The 27,616-nt window shown below is 39.8% G+C and overlaps 1 protein-coding gene across 1 annotated transcript in view; it reads right to left on the bottom strand.

Moving 5' to 3' along the window:
* Nucleotides 1-27,616, bottom strand: part of gna12a (guanine nucleotide binding protein (G protein) alpha 12a) — a 178,340-nt gene that overhangs the window by 63,115 nt on the left and 87,609 nt on the right. Inside the window, exon 2 of the mRNA XM_051933782.1 lies at nucleotides 20,470-20,685. Coding sequence (XP_051789742.1) covers nucleotides 20,470-20,685 — 216 coding nt within the window. The remainder of the gene's footprint in view (nucleotides 1-20,469; nucleotides 20,686-27,616) is intronic.

Below are 27,616 nucleotides of genomic sequence, written 5' to 3'. Positions count from 1 at the left end.
AGACCACATGGGTTCCAACGAGCAAACTACAGATTTTTAGCATGTTGGGTTTCTCACCTTATTTTGCCACCCTAGCACCACTTTACTTTAGTGTGTATGTGTGGCCAGAAATTGCTGGCTCAGGTCTCCAGCAGCTCTGAAAAATTAAATAAAAATTGAAACAGAAAATCAGGTAAGGAATATGGGTGCAATGTTGAGAACCATCCATTTCTAAACATACCAAACGATAATCTAGGATTTTCCCTCACTTTGGTGAACTCACTTGAAGGTTTAGTCTCACAAGACTAATTCCATTTATGAATTGCCAATGGATAAACTTCTGTAAACTCGATCTGTGAAGACATTTATTATAAGAATATCAGTTAATTCTTCAGTGTACAGCTCTCTGAAAGAAAACACATTACCACAGATTACATAAAGTCCAGGCGAGATAGATCAATGGTGATAAATGGCTGTAAAAAGAAAGGTGTATATCACAACAATCAAGTATGTGTAAGAGATGAAAGTCCGGCTTAATCTACAAGCCAAAAAAAAAAAAAAAACACTGTTCCCATAACCACTTATTTAAATAGTTTTAAGCCACATGAATTATGAGCACTGGCATGAAATCATATTTAATCAGCACTGTCCGTTTACATGACACCATCCTACTTGATAGCACAATCATGAAAACCGACAGTCTATCACCACATCACCCCAACTTTGTGCCTTTCACACAACTGTGTCTTTGTTGTAAAAGCACCATTGTGTGCAGGGTACCGGATAGTTGCTCAAGCGTTTTTTTTTTTTTTTTTTGCCTTTTCAACAGTCCAGCACAGTTGATCCTGACAGACTTGTGAAGCCTCTATTGTGAGGTCCACCCCCACAGTCCCTGGCACCAAAAATGCACAGACAAAAGCAGAGTTTCAACAGCAAAATGAGAAAGCGGGGACAGCCTGACCATTTTAAAAGGCTGGGAAATTCCACTCTGTGATTCATCTGAGGCCACAATAGAGGTAAATATTATATCCCATAAAATAATGTAAATGTTTATTTGCACTACAACTAATGATTTTTTAATGTATTTAATTTGTTTGCACTGCTCAACATAACAAAAAAAACAATGTAAAAGGAAATGCAACATTGTACTCATTTTTCTAAGTTATACATTAAAAAAGAAAAATGATTACAAACAGTCCAAAACATGCATTGGTAGCCAATTATCTTCAAATGACACAGACTTAGTTGTATGTATACCTTTTTTTTTTTATATATATATATATATATATATATATATATATATATATATATATATAAACACATACATAAATGTACAGATACAAATACCATGCACACTTATATACAGACAAATATTCAGACATTATACACAAACATACAGTAAGAGCTTGGATAGGGCATACCTTTGGGAACAGCAAAACGAGACATTGTGAGTTTCTACTTCCTGGTGTTTCTGTATAAATACGTTTTTTATTTTTTTTATTTTAAATAAGCCCTCCAATACTGCAAGTAAGCTCAAGGTCAGTATCAAACTACATGATGTTCCCATCAATTTGCAGTTGTAGCATTTACTTACATAAATGTAACACCAATCTTTTGAAGTTCAGAATTCTTCTATGCCCAGGTTAGGTCTTTTAACAGTTGCTGTGTCTTCCATAAACATTTCTCATTTTATGTTGGACTAGAGTTACTGTTGGTTCACATCCCAGATGCTACCTGCATCATGGTGTTTGCAGATTCTCACCATGTCTACATACAGTGGTGTGAAAAACTATTTGCCCCCTTCCTGATTTCTTATTCTTTTGCATGTTTGTCACACAAAATGTTTCTGATCATCAAACACATTTAACCATTAGTCAAATATAACACAAGTAAACACAAAATGCAGTTTGTAAATGGTGTTTTTTATTATTTAGGGAGAAAAAAAAATCCAAACCTACATGGCCCTGTGTGAAAAAGTAATTGCCCCCTGAACCTAATAATTGGTTGGGCCACCCTTAGCAGCAATAACTGCAATCAAGCGTTTGCGATAACTTGTAATGAGTCTTTCACAGGGCTCTGGAGGAAATTTAGCCCACTCATCTTTGCAAAATTGTTGTAATTCAGCTTTATTTGAGGGTTTTCTAGCATGAACCGCCTTTTTAAGGTCATGCCATAGCATCTCAATTGGATTCAGGTCAGGACTTTGACTAGGCCACTCCAAAGTCTTCATTTTGTTTTTCTTCAGCCATTCAGAGGTGGATTTGCTGGTGTGTTTTGGGTCATTGTCCTGTTGCAGCACCCAAGATCGCTTCAGCTTGAGTTGACGAACAGATGGCCGGACATTCTCCTTCAGGATTTTTTGGTAGACAGTAGAATTCATGGTTCCATCTATCACAGCAAGCCTTCCAGGTCCTGAAGCAGCAAAACAACCCCAGACCATCACACTACCACCACCATATTTTACTGTTGGTATGATGTTCTTTTTCTGAAATGCTGTGTTCCTTTTATGCCAGATGTAACGGGACATTTGCCTTCCAAAAAGTTCAACTTTTGACTCATCAGTCCACAAGGTATTTTCCCAAAAGTCTTGGCAATCATTGAGATGTTTCTTAGCAAAATTGAGACGAGCCCTAATGTTCTTTTTGCTTAACAGTGGTTTGCGTCTTGGAAATCTGCCATGCAGGCCGTTTTTGCCCAGTCTCTTTCTTATGGTGGAGTCGTGAACACTGACCTTAATTGAGGCAAGTGAGGCCTGCAGTTCTTTAGACGTTGTCCTGGGGTCTTTAGTGACCTCTCGGATGAGTCGTCTCTGCGCTCTTGGGGTAATTTTGGTCGGCCGGCCACTCCTGGGAAGGTTCACCACTGTTCCATGTTTTTGCCATTTGTGGATAATGGCTCTCACTGTGGTTCGCTGGAGTCCCAAAGCTTTAGAAATGGCTTTATAACCTTTACCAGACTGACAGATCTCAATTACTTCTGTTCTCATTTGTTCCTGAATTTCTTTGGATCTTGGCATGATGTCTAGCTTTTGAGGTGCTTTTGGTCTACTTCTCTGTGTCAGGCAGCTCCTATTTAAGTGATTTCTTGATTGAAACAGGCGTGGCAGTAATCAGGCCTGGGGGTGGCTACGGAAATTGAACTCAGGTGTGATACACCACAGTTAGGTTATTTTTTAACAAGGGGGCAATTACTTTTTCACACAGGTTTGGATTTTTTTTCTCCCTAAATAATAAACACCATCATTTAAAAACTGCATTTTGTGTTTACTTGTGTTATATTTGACTAATGGTTAAATGTGTTTGATGATCAGAAACATTTTGTGTGACAAACATGCAAAAGAATAAGAAATCAGGAAGGGGGCAAATAGTTTTTCACACCACTGTAGGTGACCCACAGGTGCTCAAGTTTCCTCCCACAACTCAAAAGACAATTCAATACCAAAAGTAGTTATGTACTAAATGTAATAAGCTTAAGGTTCTAAAGTTTGGTAATATATAATTTAAAATTACTCTTTACTTTTCTACTTTCTCACCTGAGCAATACTGGATAACTCAGCTCGTCTCTTATACAAGGGTTGCTGCAGTGTTCGCACCCTTACAGAATGTTATATCTATATAGATATTCCCCCCTGCATGCAAAATTACTGCAGTAAAATACACCCCCTAACCTCCCGCTTCCAATTGTCAAGATATTTCAGTGTCAGGGTGGGTCACGCAGAAACTGAATTCTTAAAAAGAAAACATCAGGATGGGTCAGTCAAGCAAAGAACAGGAAGCCCAAACAATAATTCAACAAAAATTTAACTCAAGATGAAGGGGAACCGGACTGCTGACAAGAGCATCAGTCCAGAGCTGAATATGACCAGTGTTTTAGCATTACGTTTTGGAAATCACAATTTGCAAAAAAAATAAATAACTGAACTGACAAAAATCCATACTGCTTTGTAAGTACATAACATGACCTGACATTCCAAAACCCATTTAACCCAGGGATTTGAACCCAGGAAACCAAATCTGTAAGGTAGCAGTGCTAAACACTGGATCACCATGTTGATCATGTATTGTTAGTCAATCACTCTCAAACCTGCTTAACTCCTATGTGGTGTACCTTTAAAACTGACTGAGATGAAATGAAATCAAGGATGAATATTACTATTATTATTAGATTCTGCTGTTGCCCATTGGTCGTTACCATATGTGCAGTCAACAATACCTGCAAAAATAAGTGCTTCTTGTCCAGGAAACACAACATTCACAGGCCTACTGTTGCTCCATTCACACCTAAGCATTTTTCTTGCATTTTAGCGCTAGGCCAGAACGCTCCTAAATTGCTTGAAAAGTTAAAAATTTAACATTATTTTCAATGACACTATTCACACCTTAGTGTTTAGCAGCAAGTGGTTTAGAAAATGCCTGCATGCAGCAGTTTTCAAGGGAATCAATGGTAAAGCTTGTAAAACACTGGCAAAAGAAAACAAAAGGACATTTTGGAAGCACATTTACATGATGCCAGTGCCTCTTCCTGGACAAAGCAGCTCACTAAAACTACAAAGAAAAAAAAAAAGTCAGTTTTGTTGTGTACACGCAGGCATTGGTCTTCTAGTGACAGGTATTGAGGGACAGAGTTAAGGTACATACCTTGCAATGAAGTGACAAAAATTAAACCAAAGTTATAGGCATACATTTAGTTTTAATCAGGTTATTAAGCATGTTGATCTTAGTATTGTTACCTGTTTTAACAGTGTAACATAAAATGTGTCAGTGATACTTCTCAGTTAAGAAAATCAACAATCTGAGCCCCCAGGTGAACACTAGCCTCTAGGCTACTAGATCACACTGTTTCAAAATATCTTTAGCAAATAACTGGTTTAACCCTACACAGATACTGTATTAATGCTTTGCTGTTATCAGATTGTGAGCGGATTGTTCTTGGTCACCTCCCTGACTGAGGCCTTTCTCCCCCGATCGCTCAGTTTAGATGGCCGGCCAGCTCTAGGAAGAGTCCTGGTGGTTTTGAACTTCTTCCACTTACGGATGATGGAGGCCACTGTGCTCATTGGGACCTTCAAAGCAGCAGAAACTTTTCTGTAACCTTCCCCGGATTTGTGCCTCGAGACAATCCTGTCTCGGAGGTCTACAGACAATTCCTTTGACTTCATGCTTGGTTTGTGCTCTGACATGAACTGTCAACTGTGGGACCTTATATAGACAGGTGTGTGCCTTTCCAAATCATGTCCAATCAACTGAATTTACCACAGGTGGACTCCAGTTAAACTGCAGAAACATCTCAAGGATGATCAGGGGAAACAGGATGCACCTGAGCTCAATTTTGAGCTTCATGGCAAAGGCTGTGAATACTTATGTACATGTGATTTCTCAGTTTTTTTATTTTTAATAAATTTGCAAAAACCTCAAGTAAACTTTTTTCACGTTGTCATTAGAAGATCATCAGGAGGTCCTGCGGGAGGCAGAATATAATCCCGAAGATAGTAGCGCACTCACACAGGATCGTACGAGCGATGAGGACTTCCGCCTGCAGTTTGCCGACGAGGGACACGTGACCTACCCCAAGGTATTCTGGGAAGGAGAAGGTCCACGTCCTGCTGCATTCTACTTAGCCCCTGAAATGCCGGACTTGGACTTTCCGAAGGGGAAGGGGGAGGCGAGTGAGGCATCGCTCAACCCACATAAAGGTGAGGGGGTCTGGGAAATGACTGATCAGTCCGCCGATAAATTAAAACAGGCGGATCGTAGTCAGCTGATGACGGCACCGCAGACTACTATAGGGAAAAACTCCAAATCCAGGCCGCCATTGCGAAACCCAACAGAGCATGTGCCAGAAACGGGCGTGCTCATTGGCTCATGGCCGGGAGGTAGGGCTGATGATGGCTCGAGCCCACCTCCAGCCAATTCAACTAATAATATGGACGTGCGGGAGCTGGAAAAATTTCTCCAGCCCGTGCATAATTTTTTGCAGATCGCAACTTCAATCAAGAAGATCGTTGTGGAGCTGGGAGCAGCGGCCGAAGCGCCTTTTAAAAGGGTCGAAGAATACCTATGGCAATTTGGACAGGAGCTTCCAGAGATGGTTAATTCGGCGATACAGGTAAGGGTTACCGGTACCGTACATGAAACAGGGACGCAGAGTGAAATGGGCCCGCAATTAATTAGTAGCGGGTGCCAAGTAACCTCGAGCCCTAAAAAAGAGTCTGGAATAATGACAGAGTGTCTGGTGGAAGGATCAAACGAGCCGGAGCACGGGATAGTGCTGCCTCCCAGAGCAAAGCTATCCTGAAGACATTGGAGCCAGTCATTCATAAATCTAAAGGGGTTCAAACAGCTATGGGTCTCTCTCTTACACACAGACAGACTCAGACTGTAAGAAAGCCTCAGATTAAAAAGGAGATCCCGGAAGAGAAATGGGAATCTCCTGATAATACACAGCGTGGAGCTGCAAGCTCATGTGTGGCTAAAGGGGCAGAGCAAGGGTTTCCAAACTGCTTTCAGTCTTGGAGGGGGAGACTAGCAGGAGGAAGGTGGCTATGCTACGAATGCTGCCGGCCGGGCCATATGTGGTGAAATTGTCCATGTAGAACTGGGGAGAAAGTATTTATACAATGTCTCCCCTTGGTTCTCCCGTGATTATTTTTCAGGACAAAGCCAAGGACCGGCCACAGCCAGAGGCTCCTCCTGGAGGAAGACAACCCTCGTGGGGCTGAATGCTACGCCCCACTGTGCTTCGCAGAGGGGAGGGAGTTGTGAGAGATGGCCGGCAGCTTATCCCGACCAATACATCCAGGCCCCTAGATGGAGTCCTCCCTGCAACATGGAGGTGCCCCGGATTCCCGCAGGGCATCATGGAAAATGGAGTTCGGCTTCACAACGCTGCTGGATAACATGGGTGCCGCCAGGGGACGCTGCAGGGAGACATAGGGATTTCTATTTTCCCTATTGCCCGGAAGTACTCCCAAGTCCGGGCTGAAGAAAAATAAGAGTTTTCATCTGATCCGGAAGTGCTATTGGATCACGTGGACTGAAGGACAGAAGCACTTCCGGGTCACGGACTATATAAAGGACTATGGGAAACCCAGCAAGGAGAGCCAGAGTTGGGAGGAAGTGTGACGGAGCTGCTGGAAGTGGAAGATTGATTTATTGTGATTTATTGTATTATTATTTAGTACTGTGGAGGTGGAGGTGCTTTGTGCACATTATTGAAATAATTAAAAATATTACTGGGACTTTTACCTGGTGTTTGGACGTGTTGTCTATGGGTTTGGAGGAGCGACAGCGCCCTGTAGTACCACAATATGAATACAACATTTGTTTAGTTCTTTGGAGTTGATTTACCACTGCGCACTTCCTCACTAGCTCTTAATAGGCAACTGGTACATAAGCTGCACAACAGGGTACACCCCATACATTCACTCACAACGCTGGCGACTCCTGCTCTTCAGTACTGCGATTGCCAGGATTAAAAGCACTAAAAATCATTATAAGACTTTCTGCAAACACAACAATCACCTCATAGCCGAAATGATATCAATCATATTTTTAAAGAAAACTGCCCCCCAAAAAACAGAGAAACACTTGCAAAATGACATTAAAATGTTTGAAAATGACCAAATAAACTATGGAAATTTACACTGCTCAAGTGTGAAGCAGCCCTATGTGTATCCCAGTAATATTACCCTAAACAGGACAAGGACACCAGCTATAGTAGTAGTAACAGTTTGTCATGTATATGGAACGCAGTGAAATTCTTACTGGCATGTCCGACTAACATGCAACACATCACCACTCTCTAGCACCAGGATGAAACCACAACAGTCTTTTGCATTGCATTAATAAACAAGCACTTTATTGGTTTGAACCAATGTTTAGTGTTTGCCTCAGTCCTTCCATCCTGGTGCTTGCTACAATATGCTGAAATATTAATTTAGACAAAAGGTCACAATTAGGTTGTTTGTTTTTATATTGGCCTGCTTCTGCTTTCCTTACATATTATGCACAGTGCCATGAGTGTTATGAGATGGATCTTTTTATATCAGGACTTCAAATTTATTACTACAACATTGATTACTATTTTGATTCTAGGAACTTGTCTGACATATGGATTCCTAACATGAACTTTAATAAAATTAACTTTTAAGCTAGTTTTGTGAATGTATAAACCTAACTTATATCTCATGCCATAACTAGAAAGTTTGAAAGAAACTTGTACAGGGGTATTTAATTTAAGCTTTGTAACATAACCCTACAAATAAATATAAGGATTTTTCATCCCATGATGCATTAACATTTTTTTTTTTTTTTTTTTTAAAGGCCTATAGCCCACGTGCTATTAAAAAGCACCTAGGCTTGTCCATTGAAGGCAAAGGGAACAAAATGGAAATACGGTAGCTTTGCCACAATATCTGGTGATGGAAAGTTCTAATAATGGTCCCTGGTTAACAGAAAGACAGCCTCAGTCAGACTACCAAAGTTAAACATTCAAAGTTTACAGAAAATTGTCCTATAATTTAGATAAAGACAGACTAAGTGCACAGTAAATATTTAAGGGGATGTAGGGGCTAAAAGGAAAAATAAAATTAACACAAATGTGAAGTGTGCTAGGTATTCCTCACAACTCCACAGCAACAAATTCGAATTTTCCCTTCAGGAATGCCAGCCAAGCCAAGGTAATGAATGTTTTCACTGTACTACATACAGTGATAATCTGTGATAATACTGATAACTCAATTAAATGTTTTTCTACACCACACTTCTCTGAGGATAAGCCAATAACAAAAACACTTAAGACTTATACATAGCTCACTTAAATAAATGAACAAAGGAATCAGGTTGGACACACAGTAAAACAAAGCAAGTTTCACTTAAATTCTTTGAGAGAGAGAGAGAGAGAGAGAGAGAGAGAGAGAGAGAGAGAGAGAGAGAGAGAGAGAGAGAGATAGATAGATAGATAGATACTTTATTAATTCCAAGGGGAAATTGATTAACTCCATGAATTAATATATGGCCAGTTGATGGCAGAGGAAGGGAAAGTAAAAACCCCGGTCAGCTGTATTTCAGGAGAAAATAAACTTATGTGGGTCCATGGTGTACTTTAATAGACTAGATCAAAATCTTAGTAACTTATGCCAACTGGCCACCACTTGGTAGGGCATGGTGCTATACACACGTGACTGATTTAGTCAGCAACAATTATTTCATTCAAAATTAATTTAATCAATGTCATTAAATAATTACAACTCTTTAGCCAACATGTTCATTTTAAGCATTTATTTGCCCCCAAATCTGATTAACATTCTAGTTAAATATTTTACTGTAAACACAAATGTTAACACAAACATATCTCACTAAATATATACAGTGCTTTTCAATGGAAACTAAACAGATATGGAAATGCTTTTGTGGTTTGTACTGTTTATTTTATTGTCTTAATTTTAACATGCAATTCTTACTTTGGTGTGTTTTATATCTTCTTTGTTTACACAGTGTGCTACATAATAAAATGTATTAATATTTTTATATAGAAGAACAGGTAACTCTTTAGGAACTTGGAGACTGCATATTAAACATAAATCTTTGCGTTACCACCCCCTTCTGTCTTGACACATGCTCATCACAACATGTCAGTTCAAACTGCTTAAGTTGCCTCCTAAGAAGACAGATTTGAAATAAAGTGCACAGACATTGACCGATAATGACTAACCTGAGGCATGGCTTCCAGCCCCTCCTGTCAGTCATAGTGTATATTGACATATTAGGTTCTCACCCATTAGACCACCATGGTGCTTTCTCACTACCTGTACAACTCTACACACCTCTTAAAACATTTGAAAAGTATTACCTGTCACACTCCTACTGTTTCACAGTTCTGAGTTATACTTAAAGCTTAACTTGATTATGCTGCATCTATTTATGTATTCCTAAACTCTAGCCATTTATTGTTAAAAACAACCGAAAGTTATCTCTTGTTTAAAAATGGAAAAAAAGTCACCTGGAATAGATAAACACACCAACCGGCACTGTAACAAACATGGACCTTTCTTGATAACTTGGCCAGCTTTCAGTTTCTCTTCTTAATTGCCCAGTTTCTCCATTTTTTTTTTACTAACATTACATTTAGTTACTTGACTGATGCCATAATCCAAGGTGACTTATAACATTTATGATACAATTGGTTACATTGCTTTTTTTTTTTTTTTTTTTTGGTTTTATTATTGGGAGCTCAGGCAGGTCAAGTAACTTGCTCACGGTCACACACTGTCAGTAGTGGGATTTCAACCTACAACCTCAAGGTCTGAAATCCAAAGCTTTAACCACTACACCAAACTGCTTTATATTTTAGGCAGATGAAATGTGAAGCATAAACAGTAAGAAGGTCTACACTAAGGCTATATATTATGGCGGAGCGTTTATGCTTGAATATTCAGATTTTAATCTTATAGAATGGTATATATTTCCCATAACTGAATTATTGTGTCATTTTAAACTAGATCTAAAATTCTTGCAACCAAATATAAAGTTTTATAATAACCTGGTTAACTTTTTAATTGTTCCTATATATCAGCTGACCTAAAATGAAGAGCTGAAAGTCAAAAACAATTGTAAAATCTTAAAGCAGATTTGTGCAGAAATAAAACATTCAGTATATTTGCCTCAGATTAATCTTTTCTCACATTATACACACAAAACATGCTACAGCTTATGCCAATCCCATTCTGCTGGTGTGATGGTCTCTAAGGAATCCCTGTATGATGCAGACCACAGATTAAGTCCTCATCATTATTTTCCCAACTACTCCATAGCAGATACACAGTTATCAGTAGTACATAAAGCACACAGTCAAAACTCTGCTCCTCCTACCCCACTGAGCACAGCAGAGATAACAGGGTGACTCACCAGCTGACTACATGTCAAGCAACACATAGGAGGGCAGACACAGGAACCAAGCTTCACTTCCTTTCACTCTGCTTATCTGTACACTCTCCTTTGCAGCAGCAGTATGCAGCAATGGATAGACTAAATCATTTTATCCTCACTTTATCCACTCCTTAACAACTCCTTCTGCAAATTTCCCAGGTGGTACCAAGCCTAGCGCTGGGATGTCGAACTCAAATCCTGGACGGCCACTGTGGCTATGGGTTTTCATTCCAGCCACTTTTTCAATTAATAACCAATTACATGGTAATGGAAAATATTTTGCTATAAATTTAATTGCCTTGCTTTTAAAGATTCAAAATTTTGATTGCTTTTTCCTTGACCAACATTCAAGCAATAATGAGTTACACACCGAGCCAGCAAATGGTCAACTAACTCATGGGTCTCAAACACAATTTTCACCTTATAATTTCTTAATTAGAAGCTAATTGCTTCTGTCAGTAAAACATATTATTTAATTTATGGGCTTGTTACTGTACACATTTCCAAAACTCCCCCACAGAGAGCAGCATTCAAACGTTAAGGGTTCTGAATCTTAAAATGTATGTCAATTGCAATTAACAGAAACGACATCTGCTTACTTAGCAGCAGTAAATATTTACTAATTAATAAACTTGCTGGGATGAGAACCAGCAGCCATTGCAGCATTCCAGGACCTGAGTCTGACATCAATGCTCTAGTACATCCTGGGTCTGACCTGGGTTATCTACCCAGTGGACTAAGGAGCCTGAGGCCATCCTTATTACATACATCACATTAACTGATCTCCTTCAATTCACAGAAACAGCTGCTCTATTTGGAGGTTCCCCTACATTGCTCAGCTCCTCATCCCATCAGAAACTTGTATAGATAGATAGATAGATAGATATAAGCAATCTCTTTCTGTTGGTCACTATCTAGAGAGTGTGACAGTGAGTGAGGATGGAGATGCAAACTGACCACTTTATAAGTGAGGGGACAGATGACTGTGTGATTGACCATGAATTGGTGCATTTGCAGCATTTTTGCAGACATTGTACTGTACAATGTTTGCAGTCATTGTACTGGACTGTGCTACTAAAGAATGCTTACAAACATGATCCAAAAGTACTAACAATGCTCATGTAAGCTACAAAATGGGAAGTTTTAGGTTTATGTAAATTTGCAGTGAAAGACAACACATTATCTCATACTTTATGGAATAATTATTCTGGCATAAGGTGAATGCTGGTAAAAAAAATCTGAAGACAATCAAAGATAGATATTTTATTTTAGAAATTAATTTAAGTAATACGTCTATCTAATATTAAATAAAAGAAGCTAGTTTACCGTTTTAAAATCTTTCGGCAAAGTCAAACTGAAGCAGACATCCTCCTCCTCCCTTCAGGAGTTAGTAAATAATTAATGAAGACTTCTGGCAGCAACACTTTTGAACTATTCATAATGCATATCTGTCTTGAAGAACTGTTAAAGACAGCTGGATTGCAAACTGCCCCACTGCAGGTGTTCTGAAATCCAGCCAGCCAAGTACTATAACCAGGAGAGCTTGTTTTTTGTAGACGTATCTGGTATAACCATTAACCAGTGTCTAAAACAGCATGTCCCTCAATACTCCAACACAACAATCGGGTTTAATTCAATAGTGATCAATATCAGATCTGCAATACTAATAAATCTAAAATCAAAGGAGGAAAAAAAACAACCTGCTTTAAAATTCCATCTCTTAATTACATACTTTTTTAAGCAGAAACCTGGAGTTTGCACGTTCTCCCAGCCTCCTCTCCATGTACTTGAGTTTACTCCTACATCTCCTTCTCAAGGGGGACGGGTAAACAGACAACCTTAAAGGTATGCTCCACCAAAAATTAACACTTTTTTTACTCTTCTTTTTTACCCAGTGCAAGTTTGTAGTGATGATCAAAAAAGCTTCCAATCATGTTTAACACAGCAAAGATTCTGAAATAATGGATGACCAATGCTACACCACAGCAAACAATCTAAAAACATTTGTGAAAAAAAAAAAAACCTTACTTGTGTTGCATAATCCACAAGTCAAGTCTTCTAGTTTTTTGCTCACAACATCCCTAACACATGTATTTTTAATAAAATATTGTTAAACAAACCACTTCTGGAAAACGCTCTTGTGAACGAAAATGGAACACAATCAAACTTGAAGCATTTGTATTGAAGATCCACCTCATTCACTGGTCAGGTGTTCCACCCTGTAAGATCTATCATTGACTAACATTGTACTTTTCATGAAAGCAGCAGAAACTGTGTACTGAGAGGTATGTAAAAATACTTTCTTTTTAATTTTTTCTTAACACTTTATAACAATATCATTCCTCCACTATACACCTGAAAATTTTGATCCATAAAACAAGCCGCTAACCTTTAATTTATACATTATAATGACTTTCACAGACAACGCCATGCCAAAGGGCTTTGTAAGTATAACGAAACACAAAGTACATATTGTAACAATTTAGAGAATCCTGGACAACTGTGTGGTGGCTTGTTTAATGATTAAGTAGCCCAACAGGAGTGACTGAAAGAACTGATTAAGACAGGAGATGCTTATGGCATTTTACCAACAGACATATTGTGAAACACACAACAAGAAAGGAAGGCACAGACTTAGACATGCTGAATGTCTGGGCTCATACCGTGGACAAATTTTTAGATTACTGATTTCTTACTTTGCTATGAAGCTGGAACTACACTTAACTTCCTGCGCCCAGTTTTATCTCTCTTGAATAAGCACATTGTAATATGTATTTTGCTTGTTAGAGCATGTCACCAAAAATTATATACAAGAACTGCACTGTATTACAACAAAGTCGAAGCAAACGTCTCAGATTAAGCTATTAATGTTAACAGTGACAGCAGCTGGTGGCCTTCTAAATGTGAGGGGAGTCACCTGTACTAACATGTAAGTAATGATTTATTGGCACATTTGGAGAATACTGATCATGGCAAAAAGCCCACTTATGTCAAAGGAGTATTCTCTGGGCTTGAACTTTGTACTGAAATGGCCAACTGTACTGTTTGTAAAGGAAGACCACAACCGTAAAATACTTCAATATGAGATACACAGTAGTGGAGAAAGCACCTGGCCAATAATGCACTATTCTTACTTGACATTCATATTCAGAACTGTGCTGGCTTTTGCTGCTCTGCCATACCACTGCCTTTTGCATGTTCTGTGTTGTTTTACATATAGACAATATATACAGTACACATATATATATATATATATATATATATATATATATATATATATATATATATATATATATATATACAGTGGTGTGAAAAACTATTTGCCCCCTTCCTGATTTCTTATTCTTTTGCATGTTTGTCACACAAAATGTTTCTGATCATCAAACACAATTAACCATTAGTCAAATATAACACAAGTAAACACAAAATGCAGTTTTTAAATGATGGTGTTTATTATTTAGGGAGAAAAAAAATCCAAACCTACATGGCCCTGTGTGAAAAAGTAATTGCCCCCTTGTTAAAAAATAACCTAACTGTGGTGTATCACACCTGAGTTCAATTTCCGTAGCCACCCCCAGGCCTGATTACTGCCACACCTGTTTCAATCAAGAAATCACTTAAATAGGAGCTGCCTGACACAGAGAAGTAGACCAAAAGCACCTCAAAAGCTAGACATCATGCCAAGATCCAAAGAAATTCAGGAACAAATGAGAACAGAAGTAATTGAGATCTATCAGTCTGGTAAAGGTTATAAAGCCATTTCTAAAGCTTTGGGACTCCTGCGAACCACAGTGAGAGCCATTATCCACAAATGGCAAAAACATGGAACAGTGGTGAACCTTCCCAGGAGTGGCCGGCCGACCGACCAAAATTCCCTCAAGAGCGCAGAGACGACTCATCCGAGAGGTCACAAAAGACCCCAGGACAACGTCTAAAGAACTGCAGGCCTCACTTGCCTCAATTAAGGTCAGTGTTCACGACTCCACCATAAGAAAGAGACTGGGCAAAAACGGCCTGCATGGCAGATTTCCAAGACGCAAACCACTGTTAAGCAAAAAGAACATTAGGGCTCGTCTCAATTTTGCTAAGAAACATCTCAATGATTGCCAAGACTTTTGGGAAAATACCTTGTGGACTGATGAGTCAAAAGTTGAACTTTTTGGAAGGCAAATGTCCCGTTACATCTGGCATAAAAGGAACACAGCATTTCAGAAAAAGAACATCATATCAACAGTAAAATATGGTGGTGGTAGTGTGATGGTCTGGGGTTGTTTTGCTGCTTCAGGACCTGGAAGGCTTGCTGTGATAGATGGAACCATGAATTCTACTGTCTACCAAAAAATCCTGAAGGAGAATGTCCGGCCATCTGTTCGTCAACTCAAGCTGAAGCGATCTTGGGTGCTGCAACAGGACAATGACCCAAAACACACCAGCAAATCCACCTCTGAATGGCTGAAGAAAAACAAAATGAAGACTTTGGAGTGGCCTAGTCAAAGTCCTGACCTGAATCCAATTGAGATGCTATGGCATGACCTTAAAAAGGCGGTTCATGCTAGAAAACCCTCAAATAAAGCTGAATTACAACAATTTTGCAAAGATGAGTGGGCCAAAATTCCTCCAGAGCGCTGTAAAAGACTCATTGCAAGTTATCGCAAACGCTTGATTGCAGTTATTGCTGCTAAGGGTGGCCCAACCAGTTATTAGGTTCAGGGGGCAATTACTTTTTCACACAGGGCCATGTAGGTTTGGATTTTTTTTTCTCCCTAAATAATAAAAACCACCATTTACAAACTGCATTTTGTGTTTACTTGTGTTATATTTGACTAATGGTTAAATGTGTTTGATGATCAGAAACATTTTGTGTGACAAACATGCAAAAGAATAAGAAATCAGGAAGGGGGCAAATAGTTTTTCACACCACTGTATATATATATATTAGGGCTGCAACGATTAGTCAATGTAATCAACGACGTCGACTACAAAAAATCGTTGACGTGGATTTTTTATTGTCAACGCGTCATAAGCAGAACCTTCAATAGAGGCTCTATTCACAAAGAACCACATTGTTTTTTGTATTTGCAATGCGCTACATAAACGTCTGGGGGCAGTATCATTTGTTATTGTTTGTCAACACTGCACACAGTATACCAATGCAAGCATCCTGTAGCTGTGATGCCGCCGCCGCCGTCTCTCGAGAGGTAAGTTTTAGCGAGCAAGGTTAGTGTCCCATGTTAACGCTGATGTTTGTACTATAATGTGTATAACAAGGTTTCGACAATGACACATATTTGGGGTTTAATGCACCCCTGGATGCCAAATACTTTTTAGCTGCACTTTTTAAGTAAACGTCACAATTCACAAAGAAAATGTGATTTTTTCATGCAAAGAGCATCACAATTACTGCAACACTGATCATTTTATACACTGCAAATGAACTGTAAAAACTACAAAAAAAAAAAAACAACTACTGCAACAATCTAATATTATATGTTCAAGGTACAACTGACGCATTGAAAATTCAGTAAATCACTGAGCCAACTGCGCTTGAACTGTCTGCATGCAAACACACAAAGGTAAACACTGATGATTGCAGGCTCGTCTAGTGCAGCGGCTGAATCCCAGAGACAGTTGGGCTGCAGTTCTGCCGGGGCCGGCAGTGGTCGTGAGATGGCTGCTCAATGAATATACGGCACTGACTAATCAGCTCCGGCGTGCTGGCAAATTGCTCTGCGAAGCAAATATAGCCGGTTGCGGGGTTCAATGAATGTACGTCGCCGAATATACTTGGCTCCGTCATGCTGGCAAATTGCACTGAGAAACAACTTTAGCCGGTTGCGGAGTTCAATTAATGTATGTCGCTGCATATACTCGGCTTCGCCGTCCTTCCAAATTGCACTGGAAACCGACTCTAGCTGGTTGCGGCATTCAACAAATGTACTTTTCCGAATATACTCGGCTCCGGTGTGCTGGCAGTAATTAGCTTGTTACATATTTTAGTCCGTTATTTTTTTATTTTGGCATAATATAGTACATGATGTGATAAACCACAACACTTTTCCTTTAGAGTGTGATGATTAAAACATCTTTCTATCTGCAAAATCATTCTTGTGTATTCCTGCTACCTCTACTCCCTCTGAGCATCTCTTCTCAGCAGCTGGGAATATTGTCTCAAAGAAGAGAGCCAGCCTCACACCAGAGCATGTTGAAATGCTCACGTTCCTGCACTACAATCAGGAATATATGAACTGAATCTTTTATAAACTGTACATTATTGTTTTATTTTATTTGAATTGAAGCTTTATTTAAACTTTTGGACTTTAAGACACAGCAGTGGCCATTTTTTGGTTAAGTTAAATGCACTTTTTTTGTTTAAAGACTATGTGCACTTTAGTTTGTATTGTTTAATGTATTTCTTTTTTATTGTGATGGTCACACCAATATAAAACATCTGATTATTTTCAAATTCATATGTTTCACTGATTATTTTAATTTGATTATTATTAATTTTAATCGTGTTAATGCAGAGACATCAAGGTGACTTTCACAGGTGGACAGACGTGAGCAGATGAGGTAAGACATGCACTGGAGCCCAGAACAGGATGTGCAACCACAAGTCGCAGGCATCAAAATAGTCAGGCATGAAATAATCGTGACTAATCGAAAAAAAAAAAACTGAATGATAAGTCGATTACCAAAATAATCATTAGTTGCAGCCCTAATATATATATATACACTGTATATAGTTCTCGAAGTGTTTTCATCCCAGATGTTTTACAAACATTAAATACTGTGTAGGTTTGAGAGGGTAGAAAAAGGTGATTGTCATGTAGAGGTGCAACAGATAAAAGATTCTCTGCCTTGAAGGGCCTCCTGCATTTTGATCATACTCTATGTGATTGATGGACAATTGGATTATTAGTATACTGATGACAATCTGTATTTACTGGGTCACAAACCAAACATTTAAATTCAGGCATTAAGTACAAATGCACTTTCCATCCACATAAGACACACAAGTTGAAGCTGATTTGAATTTTGTGCTGGAAGGGTTACATCATATTTCTAAACAGGAAATGGTCATGAAGATCTATTTTAATGCCAGGTATAAACATAACCCAGATACAAAATGCACATTAATGTCTGGTGTCAAAGATGTTTACATCTCCCTGAATGTGGCATTTCTGCTGCCAGCCTGAACAACAAAACAGTGCTTCTGAAAGCGTGGCCCACAAGGTGACAGTCAACATACATGAACAAAGTGTCATTTAAATCACTCAGACATATTAGTTCATGTATCTGTTTAACAATCACGTTGTTACCATATCACTGTGCTCCTAAATTTACAATTGTTAAGGACACAAGGCATGCCATGGAGCACACAAAATGAATTTTTTGTAGATTATAATAACTACACTCATTTCTGTTCTTCTCCTGTTCACTTGTAACATTGCTGCCTATTGATACTTCTTCAGGCTTTCTGACCAATCAATATTCACTTTGTTGGACACTCTTAAATTCACATTAATGACAACATGGAGAGCCCAACCTTGCCAAAGGCAATCCCTTAATTCCATGTGGCCAGTGACTCACACACCTTTTCTGCTGCATTAGCGCTGTCACTGCCTTTGCACCACCTTCAAGGATATTAAGGGTGTTTATTATGGATTACTGGCTGCAATCCACAGCTTTAAATGCAAATTGATTTAAATGTTAATTTTTTGAGGTCAAAAATACAAGACAGTAACTAACATGCAATTTAAAGAAAGAAGTGACAATCCGCTGTCTGCCATATCTAAGAACCATTACTTTATAAGACAATAATTCTGGTTACCTGGACTGATCAAATGGTGAGTCCCTTCCAAACTAATAATTTTACTAAGTGTTTATATTATCATGTACATCACAAATAATTCTTGGACAGTTTAGATGGCCTAACTAAAAGCTTTTATTTTGTGTAAGTGTAATATAAATACACAGACACCATTTTTGTCATAAAACAAGTTTTGTCACTTTTGTTAAAACAATCTCTTATTGCTGCAGGTGAACCCAAAACAACAATCTTCTTTTCCCATGTGTCTTCAAACATTAGTGCTAATGCTTTGATTAGACTCTGCTTTTTTGTTTTCTCATAAACAATATAGTGCTAATTTAAGTCTCATTTCCATTTGCAGCAAAAGTTTCCATCTAGAATGACATGTCTTAAAGGCTGACATTTCCTCAACATGTATATTCTCTTTGATTCCCACAAGACGACAAGTTTGTAGTTTATTAAGTCCCATAACTTTTCCAGCAACTTTCTGTCATAACCTTCATTGACATAATTTATGCAAGACATAGACAGTTGTGGAGTGCTCCAGTAACTGTCTAGTCATGTAGCACAACATTCCCATCAACTCTGAAACTCGCTATTTAAAACTCACACAAAGTCATGGGACACGAATAAGTACTCATTCCAGAAGTACAATGCATATGAAGCCCACAAACAGTGAAGAGTGCAATCATATCAATAAAGAAAAGAAGAGCAATGATAAAAAGAGCAGGGAAGAGCAATGGCAGCTGCAAGAAATGAAGGAAAATGGGTTTTCTGGACTGCCAAAAACAAAGGAGACACTTGTGGCACTTTGGAACCAGCACAAATGTCTTTTCAACACTTATCACAAGCCTTATCACAACAGAGTAGAGAAAGAAATAAAATCCTCCATGTTGATTGACTCCAAAGATGCGTTGACCTGGTGATACTTTTGCAAAGCAATAAGAAATTTTTCCTGAGAAGCTATGAGGGATTTGTATAATCCGGCACTCTCTGTAATTCCTATTTGTGGAACCTAACATCCTTGAGACCACAAGGTAAATTTGAAATGCTTTCTGACTGAAAGTTGTGCAGTGTGCGATTCCTGCAAAACCATATGAAAGGATTCAAACACAATTTACTTGGCATCAGAACTGATATGGCAAAAGAGGACTTTGGCAGTTACAGAAGGTTCAGCAGACATAGTCAAGTGTCAGAAACAGTTATACATTACACATTAATCCATAATGTTAAAGTTTCATAATACCTCCGAGCATTTTACACAGCTCTTGAGGCCTTGTTTCTACATATCAGACAATGCTCCAAAGGCATGATTTTATCTTCTGGAAAATATGGCCCATTGCTCAGTGCTCAGTACTGCTCAGTGGCCCTTCAGGAACAGAAAATTGAGCAGACACAATATCCAAAATATCACTAAAAACACAAGACAAAACGTTCTTCAATGAGATTTTTTTTAATATAAGTACACCATGTTGGCAAATATCCCACAGAACACAAGATAGGTGCTGTTTTGAGGAAAGATATAAGCACACCAAAAGAGTAAAGATTTACTGACACCAAGACACTATATTTTCCTTTACTAGCTTCGGTACAGAGGGAAAATGCTACCGTTCGGGTATTACAACATGTAATGCTCAAGTCTAGCTGCATTAGACATTCAGTAAATAAATAAGTACATCCGGAGAGAAGGCGGGTTTGGGCAACAGCTGTGAATTTTCAAAGACTCATTCAACCTTGTCACACTTGCAGACTCACCAGCTGGAATTCGTTCCGACGTCCGTATGCTTCCAGAATGCCAGAGTCCTGCCACAGCGCCCTTAGAGCAGGAACATAGTGCTGGAAAGTGGAGGGCTCTACCGTCAGGCCGGCCTTATTCTCAAAAGCCATTACAAACATGCCATGCTTCTCATTCTCGGTGTTCTGCCATGGGATTCCCAGTTTCTCACGGGCATCCACCAGGACTCTCATACCCTGCAGGAGGAGAAAAGGGGAAAAAAAAACAAAAAAAAAAACATCAGAGGTAAGTCAGAAATGTGCTACAAATGTCCCCATTTTCTCAGACAAGACATGTAAACCATGTCTAAGGAATAGCTTTAGAGACAGGCTACACTTTAGTATATTTTAATTTTTCAGTACATGACGGGAAACTACAACGTTCACTGATAAAAAGAAGCTACATGAAAGTGGTCCTGTTTGTGTGACGAGGGAATTACTCAGTGGGTGGATGAACAACCGGATACAAACAAGACAAAGTATAAGAGAGAGTGGGAAGTATAGCATGAAGGTGGACAATTTTTTTTTTTTTTTACAATTAAGTTGAGAAAGAAAACCTGCTGCTTCTCCAGATCCAGAGGAAGCAGATGAGATGGTTTGGGTATGTAGTCAGGATGCTCCTGGATACGACACATGAGAAATATCCACGACAAAGCCTGCTGGGAGAAGAACAAACCCAGGAAACACTAGAGGTATAGTATTCTATTTCTCACATGGTTTGGAAGCATTCAGGAATTCCTCAGGAGGTTTTGTAAGATGCTGCTGAGGAAAGGAAAGTCTGCTCAGCATGTTGCTAAGGTGACCCTCACCAGGATAAAAGAAGTGAAAATGATAATGGAGGACAGATTTTGTTAAGTCTACCTATAATTACTCTGCCTTTCATCCAAAGGTGGACACAGCCAAAAGGCAAAGATCCAAACAAGTATTTGGCTGTGGCCTATTGTCTTGCTGTCCCAAATACCAATTGGGCACCCTGTCTCATACCTACACATACTGTATACCCCATTTTATCATCATTTGTATAGCTGCCTTAAAAGGTTGTCAGTTGAAAGATTGGAATTGTATGTGAAGTGTTTGTGTCTATCTGAACTCTTATCATTTGAAGGTGTACTGAAGCTTAGGTGATTTTGCAGAAAGCATGTGCAAAAGCAATGTATTTGTGAGTTATGTACTGCTGTCACATCCATATGAATAAATAACAGTCCAGAAAATTCAACACATTCTGTACTTAATCAGACTAACACAGTGTCCTTCTATAACTGGGCAATCATTCCACCCATTTACTGAACTTACTTAATCCAAATCTTAGAGTTGTAGACAGTGGTTGAGCAGAGGCCTGTAAAGTCGTGGCTGTATGTTTTTGTCCCAACCGGACTGATTAATTAGAAACCAATGCTTACCAACAAATGATCTTCTTTAATTTTATGGCTTGTTTTCATTCTGCCATGTTGGGTTATTCTCATTTCATAGATTATCATCCAAATGATCAATAGCCTGAAGCAGATTTGAAAAACTCAATCCACCACTTTTTTCCCTCTTCACTTTTCTTCCAAAGATTTTATTTAACGTTCACAATGAATACACACAAGTGTAAGTGGAAACAAGTTAGATGGAGAACTGCTGGTTTCTTTGGCATTACAGTAATCCCTCCTCCATCGCGGGGGTTGCATTCCAGAGCCACCCGCGAAATAAGAAAATCCGCGAAGTAGAGACCATATGTTTATATGGTTATTTTTATATTGTCATGCTTGGGTCACAGATTTGCGCAGAAACACAGGAGGTTGTAGAGAGACAGGAACGTTATTCAAACACTGCAAACAAACATTTGTCTCTTTTTCAAAAGTTTAAACTGTGCTCCATGACAAGACAGAGATGACAGTTCCGTCTCACAATTAAAAGAATGCAAACATATCTTCCTCTTCAAAGGAGTGCGTGTCAGGAGCAGTGACTGTCACAGAGATAGAGAGAAAAGCAAACAAATCAATAGGGCTGTTTGGCTTAAGTATGCGAAGCACCGCGGCACAAAGCTGTTGAAGGCGGCAGCTCACACCCCCTCCATCAGGAGCAGACAAAGAGAGAGAGAGAGAGAGATAGAGAGAGACAGAGTTTGTTTTTCAAGCACAAATCAATACGTGCCCTTCCAGCTTTTAAGTATGCGAAGCACCGTGCAGCATGTCATTTCAGGAAGCAGCTGCACAAAAGATAGCAATGTGAAGATAATCTTTCAGCATTTTTAGACGAGCGTCCGTATCGTCTAGGCGTGCGAACAGCCCCCCTGCTCAATCCCCCTACGTCAGGATCAGAGAAAGTCAGTGCAAGAGAAAGAGAAAAGTAAGCTGGGTAGCTTCTCAGCCATCTGCCAATAGTGTCCCTTGTATGAAATCAACTTGGCAAACCAACTGAGGAAGCATGTACCAGAAATTAAAAGACCCATTGTCCGCAGAAACCTGCGAAGCAGCGAAAAATCCGCGATATATATTTAAATATGCTTACATATAAAATCCGCGATGGAGTGAAGCCGCGAAAGGCGAAGCGCGATATAGCGAGGGATTACTGTATAATCTTATTGCTAATAAGGAGAAATTTAAACCAGTGAATGCAGCGGTTTTAAGACAAAATAAACTATGGGTGATGAACCTTAAAAAGCGAGACAAATAAAATGAAGCTTAAAAATGTTGACTAAGTAATAAGCGATTCAACAGCAATAACTGAGACATTAAGACGGTGCATTGGAACAAAAAAACTCTTTACTACATTGACAGGAAGTAACCAGCACTGAATGTGACACTGATTATCTACATTAACACACACGCACTTACTCAAACCAAGCAATACATTTTTAACCTGCAGATCTTTCAGATGAGACCTTGTACCTGGAATCCCTAAAAACATTAATCATTTAGAAATATGCAGGAAAGGCCAAGTGATTTTTTATTTGCAATAGTGATGGACAGGCTGACAGATGAGATTAGACAGGAGTCCCCGAGGACTATGATGTTTGCTGATGACATTATGCTTTGTGGCGAGAGAAGGGAGCGAGCAAGTCGAGGAGACACTGGAAAGGTTGAGATATGATCTAAAGAGAAGAGCAATGAAGGACAGTAGGAACAAGACAGAATACATGAGTGTAAATGAGAGGGAGGTCAGTGGAATGGTGAGGATGCAGGCAGTAGAGTTGGCAAAGGTGAACGAGTTTAAATACTTGGGATCAACAGTACAGAGTAATGGGGATTGTGGAAGAGAAGTGAAAAAGAGTGCAGGCAGGGTGGAATGGGTCGAGAAGAGTGTCAGGAGTAACTTGTGACAGATGGATATCAGCAAGAGTAAAAGGGAGGGTCTACAGATATGGGTTGGAGACGGTGGCACTGACCAGAACACATGTGACAGAGCTGGAGGTGGCAGAGTTAAAGATGCTAAGATTTGCACTGGGTGTGACGAGGATGGACAGGACTAGAAATGAGTACATTAGAGGGTAACTCAGGTTGGACGGTTGGGAGACAAAGTCAAAAAGGAGAGATTATGGTGGTTTGGACATGTGCAGAGGAGAGATGTTGGGAATATTGGGAAAAGGATGTTAAGGATAGAGCTGCCAGGAAAGAGGAAGGCCTAAGAGAAGGTTTACGGTTGTGGTGAGAGAGGACATGCAGGTGCTGGGTGTAACAGAGAAAGATGCAGAGGACAGGAAGGTATGGAAAAAGATGATCTGCTGTGGCAACCCCTAAAAGAAGAAGATAAAGAAGAAAGAGAAGAATACACCAAGTGAAAAGTACATGGGTAGTGCCGCTTGTCTGGCTGATTCTTTTAAATCAGCCAGACAAGCGGCAAGTACACACACAGTGCCTGACAGAAAAAATGTATATTGTGTTTAGAAGGGGAGAGTCCCGAGGCTTTGGAAAACATCTTGTATCACCTCAGTCCCAAAGGTGTCGCGTCCTAGTGAGCTGAATGACCTCTGGCCTGTCGCTCTGACGTCACATGTGATGAAGACCATGGAGCGGCTGCTGCTTCACCACCTGAGGCCACAAGTCCGCCACGCCCTCGCCCCTCTGCAGTTCGCATACCAGGAGAAGGTGGGAGCGGAGGATGCCATCATCTATATGCTACACCGATCCCTCTCCCACTCGAACAGAGGCAGTGGTGCTGTAAGAATTATGTTTCTGGACTCCTCTAGCGCCTTCAACACCACCCAACCTCTGCTCCTTAGGGACAAGCTGACAGAGATGGGAGTAGATTCATACCTGGTGGCATGGATCGTGGACTATCTTACAAACAGACCTCAGTATGTGTGTCTTGGGAACTGCAGGTCTGACATTGTGGTCAGCAACACAGGAGCGCCGCAGAGGACTGTACTTTCTCCGGTCCTGTTCAGCCTATATACATCGGACTTCCAATACACAACTCGGAGTCCTGCCACGTGTAAAGGTTCGCTGACGACACTGCTATCGTGGGCTGCATCAGGAGTGGGCAGGAGGAGGAGTATAGGAACCTCATTAAGGACTTTGTTAAATGGTGCGACTCAAACCACCTACACCTAAACACCAGCAAAACCAAGGAGCTGGTGGTGGATTTTAGGAGACCCAGGCCCCTCCTGGACCTCGTGATTATCAGAGAAGACTGTGTGCAGAGGGTGCAGACCTATAAATACCTGGGAGTGCAGCTGGATGATAAATTGGACTGGACTGCCAATACTGATTCTCTGTGCAAGAGAGGACAGAGCCGGTTATACTTCCTTAGAAGACTGGCGTCCTTCAACATCTGCAATAAGATGCTGCAGATGTTCTATCAGATGGTTGTGGCGAGTGCCCTCTTCTACACGATGGTGTGCTGGGGAGGCAGCATTAAGAAGAAGGACGCCTCACGCCTGGACAAACTGGTGAGGAAGACAGGCTCTATTGTAGGCATGGAGCTGGACAGTTTGACATCCGTAGCAGAGCGACAGGCGCTGAGCAGGCTCCTATCAATTATGGAGAATCCACTGCATCCACTAAACAGTGTCATCTCCAGACAGAGGAGCAGCTTCAGCGACAGACTGCTGTCACTGTCCTGCTCCACTGACAGACTGAGCAGAACGTTCCTCCCCCAAACTATGCGACTCTTCAATTCCACCCGGGGGGGGGTAAACGTTAACATTATTCAAAGTTATTGTCTGTTTTTACCTGCATTTTTATTACTCTTTAATTTAATATTGTTTTTTGTATCAGTATGCTGCTGCAGGAGTATGTGAATTTCCCCTTGGGATTAATAAAGTATCTATCTATCTAGAATTTGATTTGTTAAGAATTTCATGATAATTCTAGTCCATCCCCAATACATGCACATGCAGATTATATAAGGCAGCATAATAGAACTGTATTGGTGTTAATGCCTCACAGATCCAGTCCAATTACTATTTATGTGTATGGAAAGTGATAAAAATACCCAAAAGGAATCTAGCTTGAAATACTATATACAATAAAGATAGAAAGAAGTGGAGCACCCCATGGTAATACAGAGTACAGCAAATGCTACACCACTGCCGTCAACACAAGGTGCTCCACAACCTTACGGAAAACAGCGTTTTGCATTACCACATGCAAAAGTGGTTTTTCAAGTGTTGTAGAGGCCATCATGCACTGTTGAGCAGAGTCATATATTGGGCCTTCATGAAGCAGCACGGTCCTTCTGCAAAACTGCAAAATGAACCGAACAGGTAGGGTCTGCAGTGTATCAACATTGACAAAAATGGGGAATAGGAGGACACCCATAACCAGAGACATTCTTCTAAATAGCCCAGAAGTACGTCAAGACAGGTAACTTCAGACTGAATGGCCATAGCAGCACACATCATAAGAGTCCATGTGGGCCATAAACAATTCTTGAAGCAGTAGTGCAGTCACACACTCCCCTGGCATGAGTATCACCCAATGATCGTCACCACTATATTAGTGTGAGTGAAGAAAGTAATGGTGTTCCATTGATTTTATTGATGAAAGTAGATTCTGCCCAGGAATGATACCTGATAATCATCTATGTCCATCGATTGTATGCCTGCAGTGCAAAGGGCACTTGTTGGCATCATGATGTGGGGTACTAACAGCTTGTATACTTCTGGCATATGTGGAGTGGACATTGGTTAGCATTAATTACATCAGGGACATCATCCAGGTAGTCCAGTTCCCATGTCGGGGCAGCAAGGTCATTAGGTTTCTTCTTGTTTAAGCATGTATGAGACTGGATTGAACAGCTTGTCTCTCACACCCTGTCAGCAACGAAGAACCTCAGTGAGTTGCACCTCCAGGTCGAAAAGGCATGGACTGACATTCCACAGGTGGACATTCATTATCTGTATAATCATTTGCATGCCAGAGAGCAGGCCTGTATTTTATCACAGGACAGTTACGCACAATAATAATGTGAGTAAGCTGCAACTCGTGATACTCTATGTACCAAAAAAATATAAATTGTATCACTTTGTGAGTGAGTGGGTGAGTGAGTGTGTGTGTACTTCACATACTCAGATGGCTCTCGTACCTGATTCTCAGTTTCTGAGACTAATCTACAAGGTGCCCAAACACACACACACTTTTCACTAGTAAATAAACATACATTTAACGTTTTAAATAAACATACAAATATATATGCATCTGCAAAGAATTAAAAACATTTGTTAAATTGAACATATTAAGTGCAAATGGCAAGCATGAAGAGAGCCATCACTACTTTGCCTTCTAAAAATGTTCCAGCTGTGAAAGCCAACCTTTCATGAAATCCAAAGCCCTACTTGTTTGGCAGGCAAAGTATTTTCCTTTATTAAAATGATCCTTACAGGATCCAATTGTTTTGCACTTCCTTGATCTCTTGCCAAGCAAGTATTTCACCTGTTTTATTTCAATGGTTCAGCTGCTCTCCAGTGCACTGGGGCTCAGAAGATTTGCTTTGACCTCCTCAGCATTAATGCAGAAGATAAAAAGACCAGAATAATAAAGAAATAGCAGACGATGCAATTATGCAGGACAATGCTTCCCAGAAAAAAGAAAGCACCTTAAGAAGATGGCCACATTCCAATAATCATTTCCCTAATCAGTCTCATGTGAAGGAGAATAAAGAGGAGGACAAAAAAAACAATACTTAGAATTCAGCTCCTTCCATC

Source organism: Erpetoichthys calabaricus, chromosome 11 (assembly GCF_900747795.2).
Source record: "Erpetoichthys calabaricus chromosome 11, fErpCal1.3, whole genome shotgun sequence".
Lineage (NCBI taxonomy): Eukaryota > Metazoa > Chordata > Cladistia > Polypteriformes > Polypteridae > Erpetoichthys > Erpetoichthys calabaricus.
Note: the sequence above shows the minus strand (reverse complement) of the source record. Positions and strands in the feature narration are given on the sequence as shown.